This window comes from Athene cunicularia (genome assembly GCF_003259725.1).
Source record: "Athene cunicularia isolate RWA chromosome 5 unlocalized genomic scaffold, athCun1 chr5_part1, whole genome shotgun sequence".
NCBI classification, from domain to species: Eukaryota; Metazoa; Chordata; class Aves; order Strigiformes; family Strigidae; genus Athene; species Athene cunicularia.
The window spans coordinates 17675926-17687387 of record NW_020799101.1 but is presented as its reverse complement, the minus strand read 5'-3'; the positions used below and the strand labels follow the sequence as shown (position 1 = coordinate 17687387).

Sequence of the window (11462 nt, the reverse complement as noted above, 5' to 3'; positions counted from 1 at the left end):
CTCTTTTTTTTTTTTTTTTTTTTGGCAAAGGTTAGCCCCATTAGATGTACTGCTCTTCATTTCATCTCTTTCTCCCATCTGTTCTGTCTCTTTTCAGTAGAAAACTGTGGAGATGTAGCTCCCACTCAGGCTGCCAGATAGCTCTGTCTCCAACATATGAGAAAATATCTCTGTGTGAAGTAGACCGGTGCCCTACTGCGCATACACATCAGATCGTACCCTGAGGTCAGACAGTGCTCTCTCACACTCCATGACAATGTCACATCCCCTCTGTCAGCTCATACAGATGAGAGAATACCACTGCCCCCCTCAGTTAAGTGATGTTAATTCCCAGGCCTAAGCTAGGAGCCAAGGGAATCCAAACAGCCTTTTCCTGAGCAACGAGGTTATCATAGCAGTAGGTAAGGAAAACCAACCTTTGTTTAAAATATTAAAGCCATGATATGGTGAGTAAATAAAGAAGAGTGCATGTAGATAAGGTATACAGAATTTATAGATTACAATTATACAAAACTTATGATAATCTAGATAATAAAGCCATAAAGACAGCAAATGCTTACACTGAAAAACTACAAACTTCACCTTGGAACTCTGCAGCAGGTGGCCTTTTCATTAGGGAAGAAATCTTGCTTACCAAGCTCCAGAGCCTTGCTTCATTTCCTTGGCTTTTAAAGATTTTGTAGTGTCTCTGTGTGAGAACAATTGCATGCCATGAGTTCTGAGAGAAGCATTATCTTTGAGAAAGGCTGTCTTCATATTAATTAATTTAAAATTACCTCTGTGAGGCAAGCAGATATTTATTATAAGTAGTTATTTGTTACAAATACTACATCATCAGACTATATATGAAGCAGGATGGTTTGCAGTGAAGCTGATTTACTTTTGCTTGGTGATCAGATGCCTGGGCTCATTTCTGTCTTCTGGCTCTTACCTTTGATATCTTCTGGTCTTCTGATTTCCTATTTAGTATTAACTTTAAATAAGTAAAGTCACATTAGAAAGATAGTTATTTTTATTCATGCTTCTTGGAACTTCAGTTTATACTGACATAACCATTTTTAATGTTATACTGTGAAATATTTTACAGTCAACTCAATGAGATTACCAGGTAGGTAATAGCTTCCCAGATGACACATCCATTTTGTCAGGTTGTGGGATAGGGAAATATTCTCTCTGCTCTATGGTGACGGTAAGGGGGGATGGTGTTCCTCACACAAGCACCTGTGAAGGGAGCTGCAAACCTTTGTGTCAGATTATGTGAAAGGATGCACATGATGTGCAGGGCCACATTGTCATTGCTAGAGACTCAGGCCAGGTCTCTGGTCTCTGCTGTCCTAGTGCGTTGCTAGAATGTGAGTATTCTCACAGCCACGGTTTGAGTGGAGGAGGTAAAGGACGAATGCAGTCAGACAAATAGTATGCAGGTCCTGAATACATCCATGTGGGCATGGTATTTTAGCCAGTGATGCAAGAACTACCATACTGTGTAAGATGCCAGCAGCTGTACCTCTGGGTCCAAAAGGAGAAGTCTCCTTGATGCTTTTTTAGTTATTAGTAATTTTAGTTAATATTAAATGTTAATGGGAAGAATTTATTTAAAACCACATGCTTTGAGTTCTGATTAATTTTTTGCCATACTTCATTTCATGTGGTAGCGAATAACTCCTCTGAGAAATTTTGCTTTTGGCAGCTAGTGTAGCTGACAAGAAATTCTTACATTTTATGATATTCCAGTATTATTCTAGAATGGTATTCCTCCCTGATTGCTACATGGGGGGGATACAATATTACTGTATTTTATTATATTACATATTACTGTATATAGCAGTGTATTACTATAGAGAACAAGCTTGACTGTTACATGCATGTAAGGTTCTTTTGGCATCTCAAAAGGTTTATCTGTAGATAAAAGCCTTGCAGATTGATGCATCTTGATCAATAGTTTGTGGACTAGCCTTCAGTGTCTTTCAGTAAGAGAGAGTGTCAGGCAACTGAATTACACAGTCTCAAAACTACAATGCAACCAGTTTTCTCAGTTTATGTACATTTCCTCTATCCTTTTCCTTGTTTGAGGGTAACAGTGATGAAAACCAAATAGAAAGGAAGATGTTTTATTAACATATTTTGACTTTAGAAGTACTTGAATTTGTTTGGCTCAACAGGCAGATGTTTTTTATTTACAGTGTGGTTTGCATTTGTATAGCAATGCTATGTCCTCAGACTGTTTCATTTGGTCACAGACCTCTTTATGGTACATATCGTGGCCCTTGAAGACTATGGAGTTCTATGGCAACCCAGACCACTGTAGTGAATCTGGTCCTGCTAAACACTGGTGTGCTGATGGTATTTAGGCACTGAAGTACTCTGCATACCCTTGAATGGTATTCCATAGTTCAATGAGTGATTGGGTATTATTGTGCTGATGCATTTTATATTTATATCCTCTATTGCTTTTATTTTTCCTGGTGATTACAGAAGAAGGACTAGGAATAGAACATTTACATAGGAATAGGAAATCACATTCAAGAGCACCTAAGCAAAATTTAGTATAGATTTATATTGGTTTTGTTGTCTTGAGATTTAAAAAAAAGATGTACCTATATCTTGGGAAAGCACTATTCAACATGTCAAGTGCTGATACTGGTTCCAGTCAGAATACAAGAGTAAGAATAGGTCTTATTGAAAAGCCTAATGAAAATCAATAAAGGAATTGCAGTCAGTCATTATTGATGAATTTTTATTTTATGCTAAATATTTTATAGACCGTCAGTAGTTTTAAACAAAACTACAGTGACTTTCAAATAGTAGGTTGGAGGATTTAGAGAGATTTCATAAAATGGTAACTTTGACTTTGGAAGGAAGGTAGGTATGATTTATGTATATAAAGTTTTAATCACTGCCTGCTGCCAGTGTATTAATTCAAAAATAATACTTTTATGGCAGTCTAAGGAAAAGACAGAGGCATAGGATCTTCAGCTTTGCATAGAGACACTCTTTGTCAAGTCTTTGTCAAGCTAGACATATGCAAATTATGTAGGTGTGTGTAGTACAGATGCAAAGAGGCATTTTTATATATATAAGTCAGAGATTGAGGAGATGAGAAGTCTTAAGGTCTTTGAAACTAGATTATCCTCTCACTGCAGCTAAGATTTTCAACTGTGTTTGGTGACTACAGGTAACTCAAATTTAAGATACTCTAGAAAGTGTAATCTTCAAGGAGTTGCAGTGCAACATTTTCTGAAAATAAGGCTGGGTTAGGGTATTTGAATTTTAGTAGCTAAAAACATCAACCATACCTCAAATTCTTAGTTTCTATGTTCATGGTTACTGTTTGCAGAATTATATTGAGAAATTGAGAAAATATACCATTGAAATTGAAAATGGAACACCAGAAATATAATATATTGTGCTCTTTAAGTATTTCGTTAAACTGGCAGTCTTGAATATGGGGAAGATGATCATATATTCCCTCTGTTTCCTTCCCTGATATTCAATATATTATGGTAAGTTCGTAAGAAACTTCTGGAGCTTATCTTATTGTCAACCTACACCTACAACTCCTTGCAGTCAGGAACACCTCTTTCTGAATAATAATTTATTAACTTAAGTGCTTTTGGATTCCAGTGGCTGAAATACAGTGCCTCCTGTCTGATCTGAGATAGATCTGTATCCCTGACTTGTCAGTCTGGATGTGTTTTATCTCATATATTTCTTCAGGTTTTTGATTTAGTTGCTGTCTTTGTCTCCACCATCTGGAATCTTTTTTTTACTCCATTGCCTTTGTGTGGAATTTAGATCCTTTAACTGATCTCCAAACAACTTCACTGCCACCCAGAAATAATCCCAAAACTCATATCTTTGCACATTCCTATCATACATCTACCATTTCTGTTTCATTCCTTCCTTTGCCAGATTTAGACTTTGTGGAGAAAGTACTTGGAATCCCTTTAATCTTTCTGAAATGATTTTGCAAGACTGTGGAGCCCTGTAAAAGTTTGTAGGTAAGATCCTGATAGAAAGTTACAACCATTGCATATTTTTTCAGGCAAGGCACACTTAAATTTCAGGATGAATTTTTGTGCCTGTGCCTATCACTTTGAAACTATATTTAGAGGAGACACAGAGGAGATGATAGTAAAAATAAGGCATTAAGAATGTGAAACTCTTAGTACAGTGGAGGTTGGTTTAAGTCACTGGAATGGTGATAATTAATAACACCTAAGTATCAGGTCTCTCTTTTTCTACAGAACAGAAAAGAGATTCTGAGGTGGCAAACTGTAGTGTAATAAATTGGAAGATGCTTTCACATTTGGTCATATATTTCTATGGATGCATCCTTAATTTTCAGTCTTCCTTTTATAGATGTGAAATTTTAAAAAAAAAAATATATATATATATTTCTCTTTCAGCCATTAATGAATTTCCTGAAGATGTGTTTACAAATAAGGAACGGCAGCAAGGAGGAATTCTGCTTCATATCATTGCTGTAAGTTTTTTCTCCTACTGTACTTCAATTTTGTTTTTATTTGTCTATAAGATGTTAATCATCTTAGCGGCCTTACTAAGTAGTGCTCTGTATGTATCGACATGTTTCTACTGCTGTGATTTCAGTATTTCTAATTTCTCTATATGGGTACAAATGCTCAAAAGGTAACATCTTAGGGACATGGTTTAGTGGTGGACTTGGTAGGTTACGTTAATGGTTCAGCTCAGTGATCTTAAGGGTCTTTTCCAACCTAAATGATTCTATGATTTATTTAAGAAAATGATGCAAGTCTGAATTTGCAGTGCCTGTGCATTCATCCTCTTGGAGATAAAATCCTGTCTGCATGGATCACAGACTTGCATTTGTTTGTATGTAATCTTGTATAAGCAGAGTTTGGGATTCCTTTGCTGATGACATCAAACATGATGTGGAAGATTCTTGATTCTCTCTTTCCTAATGTGCTTTTTTGCAAAAGATGCAACTGTAATTAAAAAAACCCTAAACAACTCTGAAGAAATACGAAAATGTCATATAGAGTTTTATATTTCATTGTAGAAAAAACAAAATTAAGTAGGGCCTGTGGGCTCCATTCCCAGCTTGGGGAAAGTAAAGTAAAAAGGAGTTGTTTGATGGACAACAGCAGGATGAGGCTTACTGTATGAGCCCAGCACATAAAGCCACATAAGGCAATGAGAGAATCACATGTATGCAAGGATCCAGGATCATTCCTGAGAGGTTTGGTGCAGTGAGCCATGGTTGGTGTCTGATTATTTTTAAGTGTGGTTATTTCTTGAGTATTGTTAATCAACATGATGTTACTTCCTATTTAATTACTTGGTCTGATAATTAATTGAAATATAGATGGCTATGTAACTTTGTAAGCCTTACCCATTACTTTTCTTTATATGAAGTCTGTTGTGGCACCCTATTCTGTCAAACTGTGGCACCTCTCATATTCTAGGGTCTGGCAAACATTTTTGGTCTAAACTTAATCTTACATTCAAGAATTTGTTTGTATGCCATGAATTGATCAGAAGAGGGATTTTTTTTTTTTTAATGGAATAAAAAATGAGACTATGTATTTCTACTAGCCTGGATAAATATAGCATTGCCTTCTTTAAGCTGAAGTATTTCCTGAATTTATTTTCTTTACAGGCTCTCTATATGTTCTATGCTTTGGCTATAGTATGTGATGACTTCTTTGTTCCATCCTTAGAGAAAATTTGTGAGGTATGTTAAAGAACTCTATTCTCTTTTGGAAATTTATTTAGAGAATATTATAGATTCAGACATTTTGTGCTGTCATTGTTTGGAGTTCATTCCTGTCAACTTTTTGGCCTCAGTCCTTTTCAAATGATTTGAACTTTCTATCAAAAAACAAACCTGTTGTCTAGGAACATTGGTCCTCCTGGCCACACTCAAGGAGAAAAAGTGAAAGATGTAATGAGATCAGATGGGAAAACCCACTCTTGGATACCTGAAGCATATAGCTAGGATGGATATGACATATGGATAAATTGGGTTTATTACTGTACTCCTAGTTTTAAAAGTCACTTGTGAAATCATACATAGCCAAATTAATGTGTTGGCTTTGCAAATTTCATTGTATATCTGTCACTGTATCAGCAAGTAGAAAGCAAGTGTATATGGTCTTAGCATAAAGTGGAGAAAAGTGAGAAAAGAGACAATGCATGAGAAAAGTATGTACGTTGGTTTGATATGGAATAAAATTACATATTTTATATGAAAAAAAGTAATTCATATAATTGTTGAGAAGACTTTGCAGAATTACACGTAGGATTCTAATTAAATGAGTCAATTGGAACAGGGTAGAATTTATACTTGGCATGTAAATGTTGTGTTAGGTAAGGCTTTGGTGAACAACTACAAAATTAATACAAAATACAAAACCAGATTTTAATTCTTTATTGAGGGCAAAATGAAAACCTCATCTCATTTGCTTTTTAACAACAACAAAAAACCCCTCCTCATTTTCTGAAAACTCCTGTAGCTGGTTAAAAAGTCTGTTTTCCAATTGATATAAGTACTGAATTCCTCTTAGTGTTACTTAGAGCTGTGTACTTATGCTTATCAATAGAAAAACAAATAGAAGAATAAGGGAGGCTGCCCATAATAGTAAAATACTCAATAGGGTTATTTTCTTTCCCATTTCAGGTGTTCTGTCTTCAGCATGCACCTTATACACAATATTTAAGTTGTACGTGTTGGGTTGTACCAATTATATAGTCACTGATACTTCATACAATCTTTGCCACTTGTCTCATGTTTTGCTGAACATTAAAACAGCTAAAAAGAAGTCAGATATCACACTTATGTTTGAACTCCTGCAACAGTATAACTGGTAATAGTTCAAATGGTACAGTATGGGATGGTGTTTATGTTTTGTCAAGTTCTGTAGGATGCCACTTTTATCAGTTCAAAATGTTGCATACTGCCTGAAAAATATCTGATTTCTGTACTGGTCCTTCTGTCACTAATCACTTTTCTATACTTGGAAGAAAAATAAGTCACTAAAGATGAGTCTACAGACTCAAAGAGGAAAAAGCTCCTCCATAAAACCTGCTTTCTAGTTCAAAGGAAAGATCTTCAGAGTATTAAATTGATGCAGCCCACTTGTGGAGCTACACATGTTTCAGCTGGTCTGATAACTCTTAAGTTACCTATATTCTATTAGAGCTTTAGAGACACTTTCATAAAAATAGATCTATCTACAGTACACAGGCCTCTCTGTGACTAATTGGACTCATTTTGTCTGTGTCAGCAGACTTGTTTTTGATTAACATAATTGTAAAGTGAAGCCAGAATCAGGTCTGCCAGTTGTGTTTATTCAGAGGTGGTATTTTTCTATTACGGATTTATATTTTCAAATTTTAGAAGCCCCAAGAATTGCCCTTAATTCTTGAATGATTGTGTTTAGAGTTCCAAAATTAAATTAATGAAAACAATTTTAGATGTTTAAAATCTTTTTGAATCTGCAGAGATGCTTTTCTCTAATCAGCTACACAATTTGCTATTCAGTTATATATAAGTATGTAATATAATAAGTATCTACATAATTTTATCTTACACTTCACTGAGCTAGGGTACAAACACTTTACTCACCCAAAGTATATATGCCTTCTCAAAAGGCAGTGTCTGATTTCTTATCCTAGTGACTGTTCATCCTTTAACAGCACTGTGGCTAGAAAATGAAGAGCTTCTATCTTTGCAGCTGTAGAACTGTACAGTGTAAATACAGTAGTAGTGCTGAAATTACCCATGCTTTTCTTCCAGAAGCTACATTTGAGTGAAGATGTTGCTGGAGCCACATTCATGGCAGCAGGGAGCTCCACTCCAGAACTGTTTGCATCTGTTATAGGTATGGAGCCCACAGACTAGCTTTTGTGAGATCTGCTGTTAAAAAATCAGCAGATGAAGCAGAGGTATCCAAAAGTGCTACCATTCTTCTGTCAATTTATAATCAGCAATTGCAGCTGTCAGCTAGTCTGTGGTTCATGGTATAATTAACTACTCAAAATATCTCATGAAACTGTGAATCTCCTCTCAAAACATAGAGGGGAGTGGCTGATTCTGAACATAGGAAGTAAAAGAAGAGATTTATTGCAGTCCCCTGAGAGAGAATTTGAGATATTTGATGCCTCTTTGGCTTCTTTCTTTGGGAATAAAGGGAATTAATTTTAGCACGGAAGTAGAACAGAAAACATGAGGAAAAGAACAAATTAATGTATAGCTAAGCCAGACCTGTTAAAGACAGAAGGACATGATGTACATTACTTATAGAACTATTTGAAGTAATCTCTAAAATATTAAAGATTATTGATATAGAGAGGAGGTCTAAATGGCAAAAGCAGTACCTGTTAAGGAAGGACACAGGATTACACTGATAGAGAAGGGGGAAAGCAGCAAATTTCATAGATACATAGAATCATAGAATAGTTTGGGTTGGAAGGGACCTTTAAAGATCATATAGTCCAAGCCCTCTGCAACGAGCAGAGACATCATCAACTAGATCAGGTTGCTCAGAGCTCTGACCAGCCTGACCTTGAATGTTTCCAGGAATGGGGTATCTACCACCTCTCTAGGCAACCTGTTCTAGTTTTTCATCACCCTCATTGTAAAAAATTTCTTCTTTATAGGTAGCCTAAATCTACACTCTTAGTTTAAACCATTATCTCTTGTCCTATCGCAACAGGCGCTACTACTAAAAAGTTTGTCTCCATCTTCCTTGTAAACCCACTTTAATTATTGAAAAGCCTCAATATGGTCTCCCTGGAGGCTTCTCTTCTCCAGGCTGAACAACCCCAACTCTCTCAGCCTTTCTTCACAGGAGAAGCGCTCCAGCCCTCTGATCATTTTTGTGGTCCTCTTCCGGACCTCCTCTAACAAGTCCATGTCTTTCCTGTGCTGAGGGCTCCAGAGCTGAATCACAGCACTCCAGGTGAGGTCTTACAAGAGCAGAGTAGAGGGGCAGAGTCACCTCCCTCAACATTTTGGCCATGCTTCTTTTGATGCAGAATACGGTTCGCTTTTTGGGCTGTGAGTGCACATTGCTGACTTGTGTCCAGCTTTTCATCCACCAGTACCTGAAAGTCCTTCCCCACAGAGCTGCTCTTAATCCCTTTATCCCCTATCCTGTGTTGATTCTAAGTGTTGCCCTGTCCCATGTGCAGGACCCTTCACTTTGCGTTGTTGAACTTCATGAGGTTCACATGGGCCCCCTTCTCGAGTTTGTCCAGGTACCTCTGGATGATATTCTGTCTCTAAGGCATGTCAACCACGCCGCTCAGCTTGGTGTCATCTGCGAACTTGCTGAGGGTGCACTCAATCACCCTGTCTATGTTGCTGATGAAAATACTAAACAGTAATTGTCCGAGTATGGACTCTTGAGGGACTTCACTCATCACCAATCTCCATGTGAACATTGAGCTGTTGACTACTACCCTCTGGATGCAACCATCTAACCAATTCCTCATCCACTGAACAGTCCACCCATCAAATTTATATCTCTCCAGTTTAGAGAGAGGGATGTTGTGGAGGGCCATGTCAAAAGCCTTACAGAAGTCCAGACATGACATCCATAGCTCTTCCCTCGTCTACTGATGTAGTCTCTCCATCACAGAAGGCCACTAGGTTGGTCAGGCAAGACTTGCCCACGGTGAAGCCATGCTGGCTGTTTTAAATCACTTCCCTGTCCTCCATGTGCCTTAGCATAGCTTCTAGGATCTGTTCCATGATCTTCCCAGACACAGAGGTGAGGCTGACAGGTCAGTAGTTCCAAGGGTGCTCATTTCTGCCCTTTTTAAAAATGGGTGCAATGTTTCCCTTTTTCCAGTCACCAGGGACTTCACTTGACTGCCATCACTTTTCAAATATGGACAGTGGCTTGGAAACTATATCAGCCAGTTCCTTCAGGACTCTGGGATGCATCTCACCAGGTCACATAGTCTTAGTATGTTCAGGTTCCTCAGGTGGTCACAAACCTGATCTTCTCTTACAGTGGGAGGGACTTTTCTCCCCCAGTCCCTGTCTTGCGATCTATCCACTTGAGAGGTATAGGAAGAGAGGTTGCCTGTGGAGACTGAGGCAAAAATGTTGTTGAGTACCTCAGTCTTCTCCTTGTCCATTTTAACTAGTTTGCCAGTCTTGCTCACTGAAGGGGTACACTTTCTTTGACCTTCCTTTTCTGGCTGACATACCAGCAAAAGCCCTTATTGTTCTTTGTGTCCCTTGCCAAGTTCATCTACAGCCACGCCTTGGCCTGCCTGACCCCATCCCTGCCAGCCAGGCAGCATCCCTACACTATTCCCAGGATACCTGTCCCTTCTTCCACTGCCTGTACATTTCCTTCTTGACCTTTATTTTGACCAGTAGGTCTTGACTCATCCATGCCCGTCTCTTGCCTTCCATTCCTGATCTCCTACACCTGGGGATCAAGATCTCTTGCACTTTATGGAAAGCAACCTTAAAGATCTGCCAACTTTGTTCTGCTCCCATCCTTGAGGGCAGTTTCCCAGGGTCCCTAATGACCCTCTGCTTGAATGGCTGGAAGTGTGCTTTCCTAAAATCCAGGGTCCTGGCTTGACTTTTCACCTGACCTGTATCCCTCAGGACTGCGAGCTCCACCAGTGCATGATCACTGCAGCCCAAGCTGCCTCCAGTCTTCATGTCACCAATTAGCTCACTTGTGTTGGTGACCAACAGGTCCAGTATCACATTCTCTCTGGTACGGCTGTCTGCTACCTGGCTTAAGAAGTTATCCTCAATGCGCTCCAGGAGTCTCCTGAATTGTCTACAGCTTGCCATGCTACTTCTCCAGCAGATGTTGGATGGTTGAAGTCCCCCAGCGGGATTAGAACCTTTGAGCATGGTGCCTTCCATAGCTGGAGTAAGGAAGCCTCATCAGTAGGTTCCCCTTGATGGGGCGGCCTGTAGTAGACACCGACTACAAGGTTTCCTTTGTTGCCTCAGCTCTAATTCTTACTCATAAACTTTCAACCTGCTCGTAGGTATTCTTCAGAGACAGCTCTTCACAATCTATCCATTTCTTGATATAGAGGGCAACTCTTCTGCCCCTCTTCCCTCACCTGTCCCTTCTGAGCAGCCTGTAGACATTGATAGCCACACTCCAACCATGGGATTTGTCCCACCAATTTTCAGTAATGTCAACTACATCATAGGTTTCTAGCAGCATGGTGGCTTAAATTTGGTGAATCTGTCTTTAGTAAAGCTTTAGTAGGCTTTCTGTTACTATACTGACATTTTTACAAACTTTAGGGAAATACAGTCTAAAGGAATGCGCTATAACCTCATGTCCAACTTAGTAAAAAACAGCAAGTGTAAGCCCTTAAGGCTCCCTTTAGCAGAAGTTTTACAGTACAAGTAGATACAGCTCTGTAGTGCATTCATGTTATCTTTGGTTCTGTCTCAGTGCTGAAGGTTACGTTAGATAATCCCT

General features: G+C 38.6%; 1 protein-coding gene across 1 annotated transcript in view; it reads left to right on the top strand.

Moving 5' to 3' along the window:
- The window catches only part of LOC113480450 (ras and Rab interactor 3-like), a 169554-nt gene that overhangs the window by 46294 nt on the left and 111798 nt on the right, over positions 1-11462 (top strand). The window contains exons 2-4 of the mRNA XM_026849256.1: positions 4410-4486; positions 5642-5716; positions 7781-7865. Coding sequence (XP_026705057.1) covers positions 4410-4486; positions 5642-5716; positions 7781-7865 — 237 coding nt within the window. The remainder of the gene's footprint in view (positions 1-4409; positions 4487-5641; positions 5717-7780; positions 7866-11462) is intronic.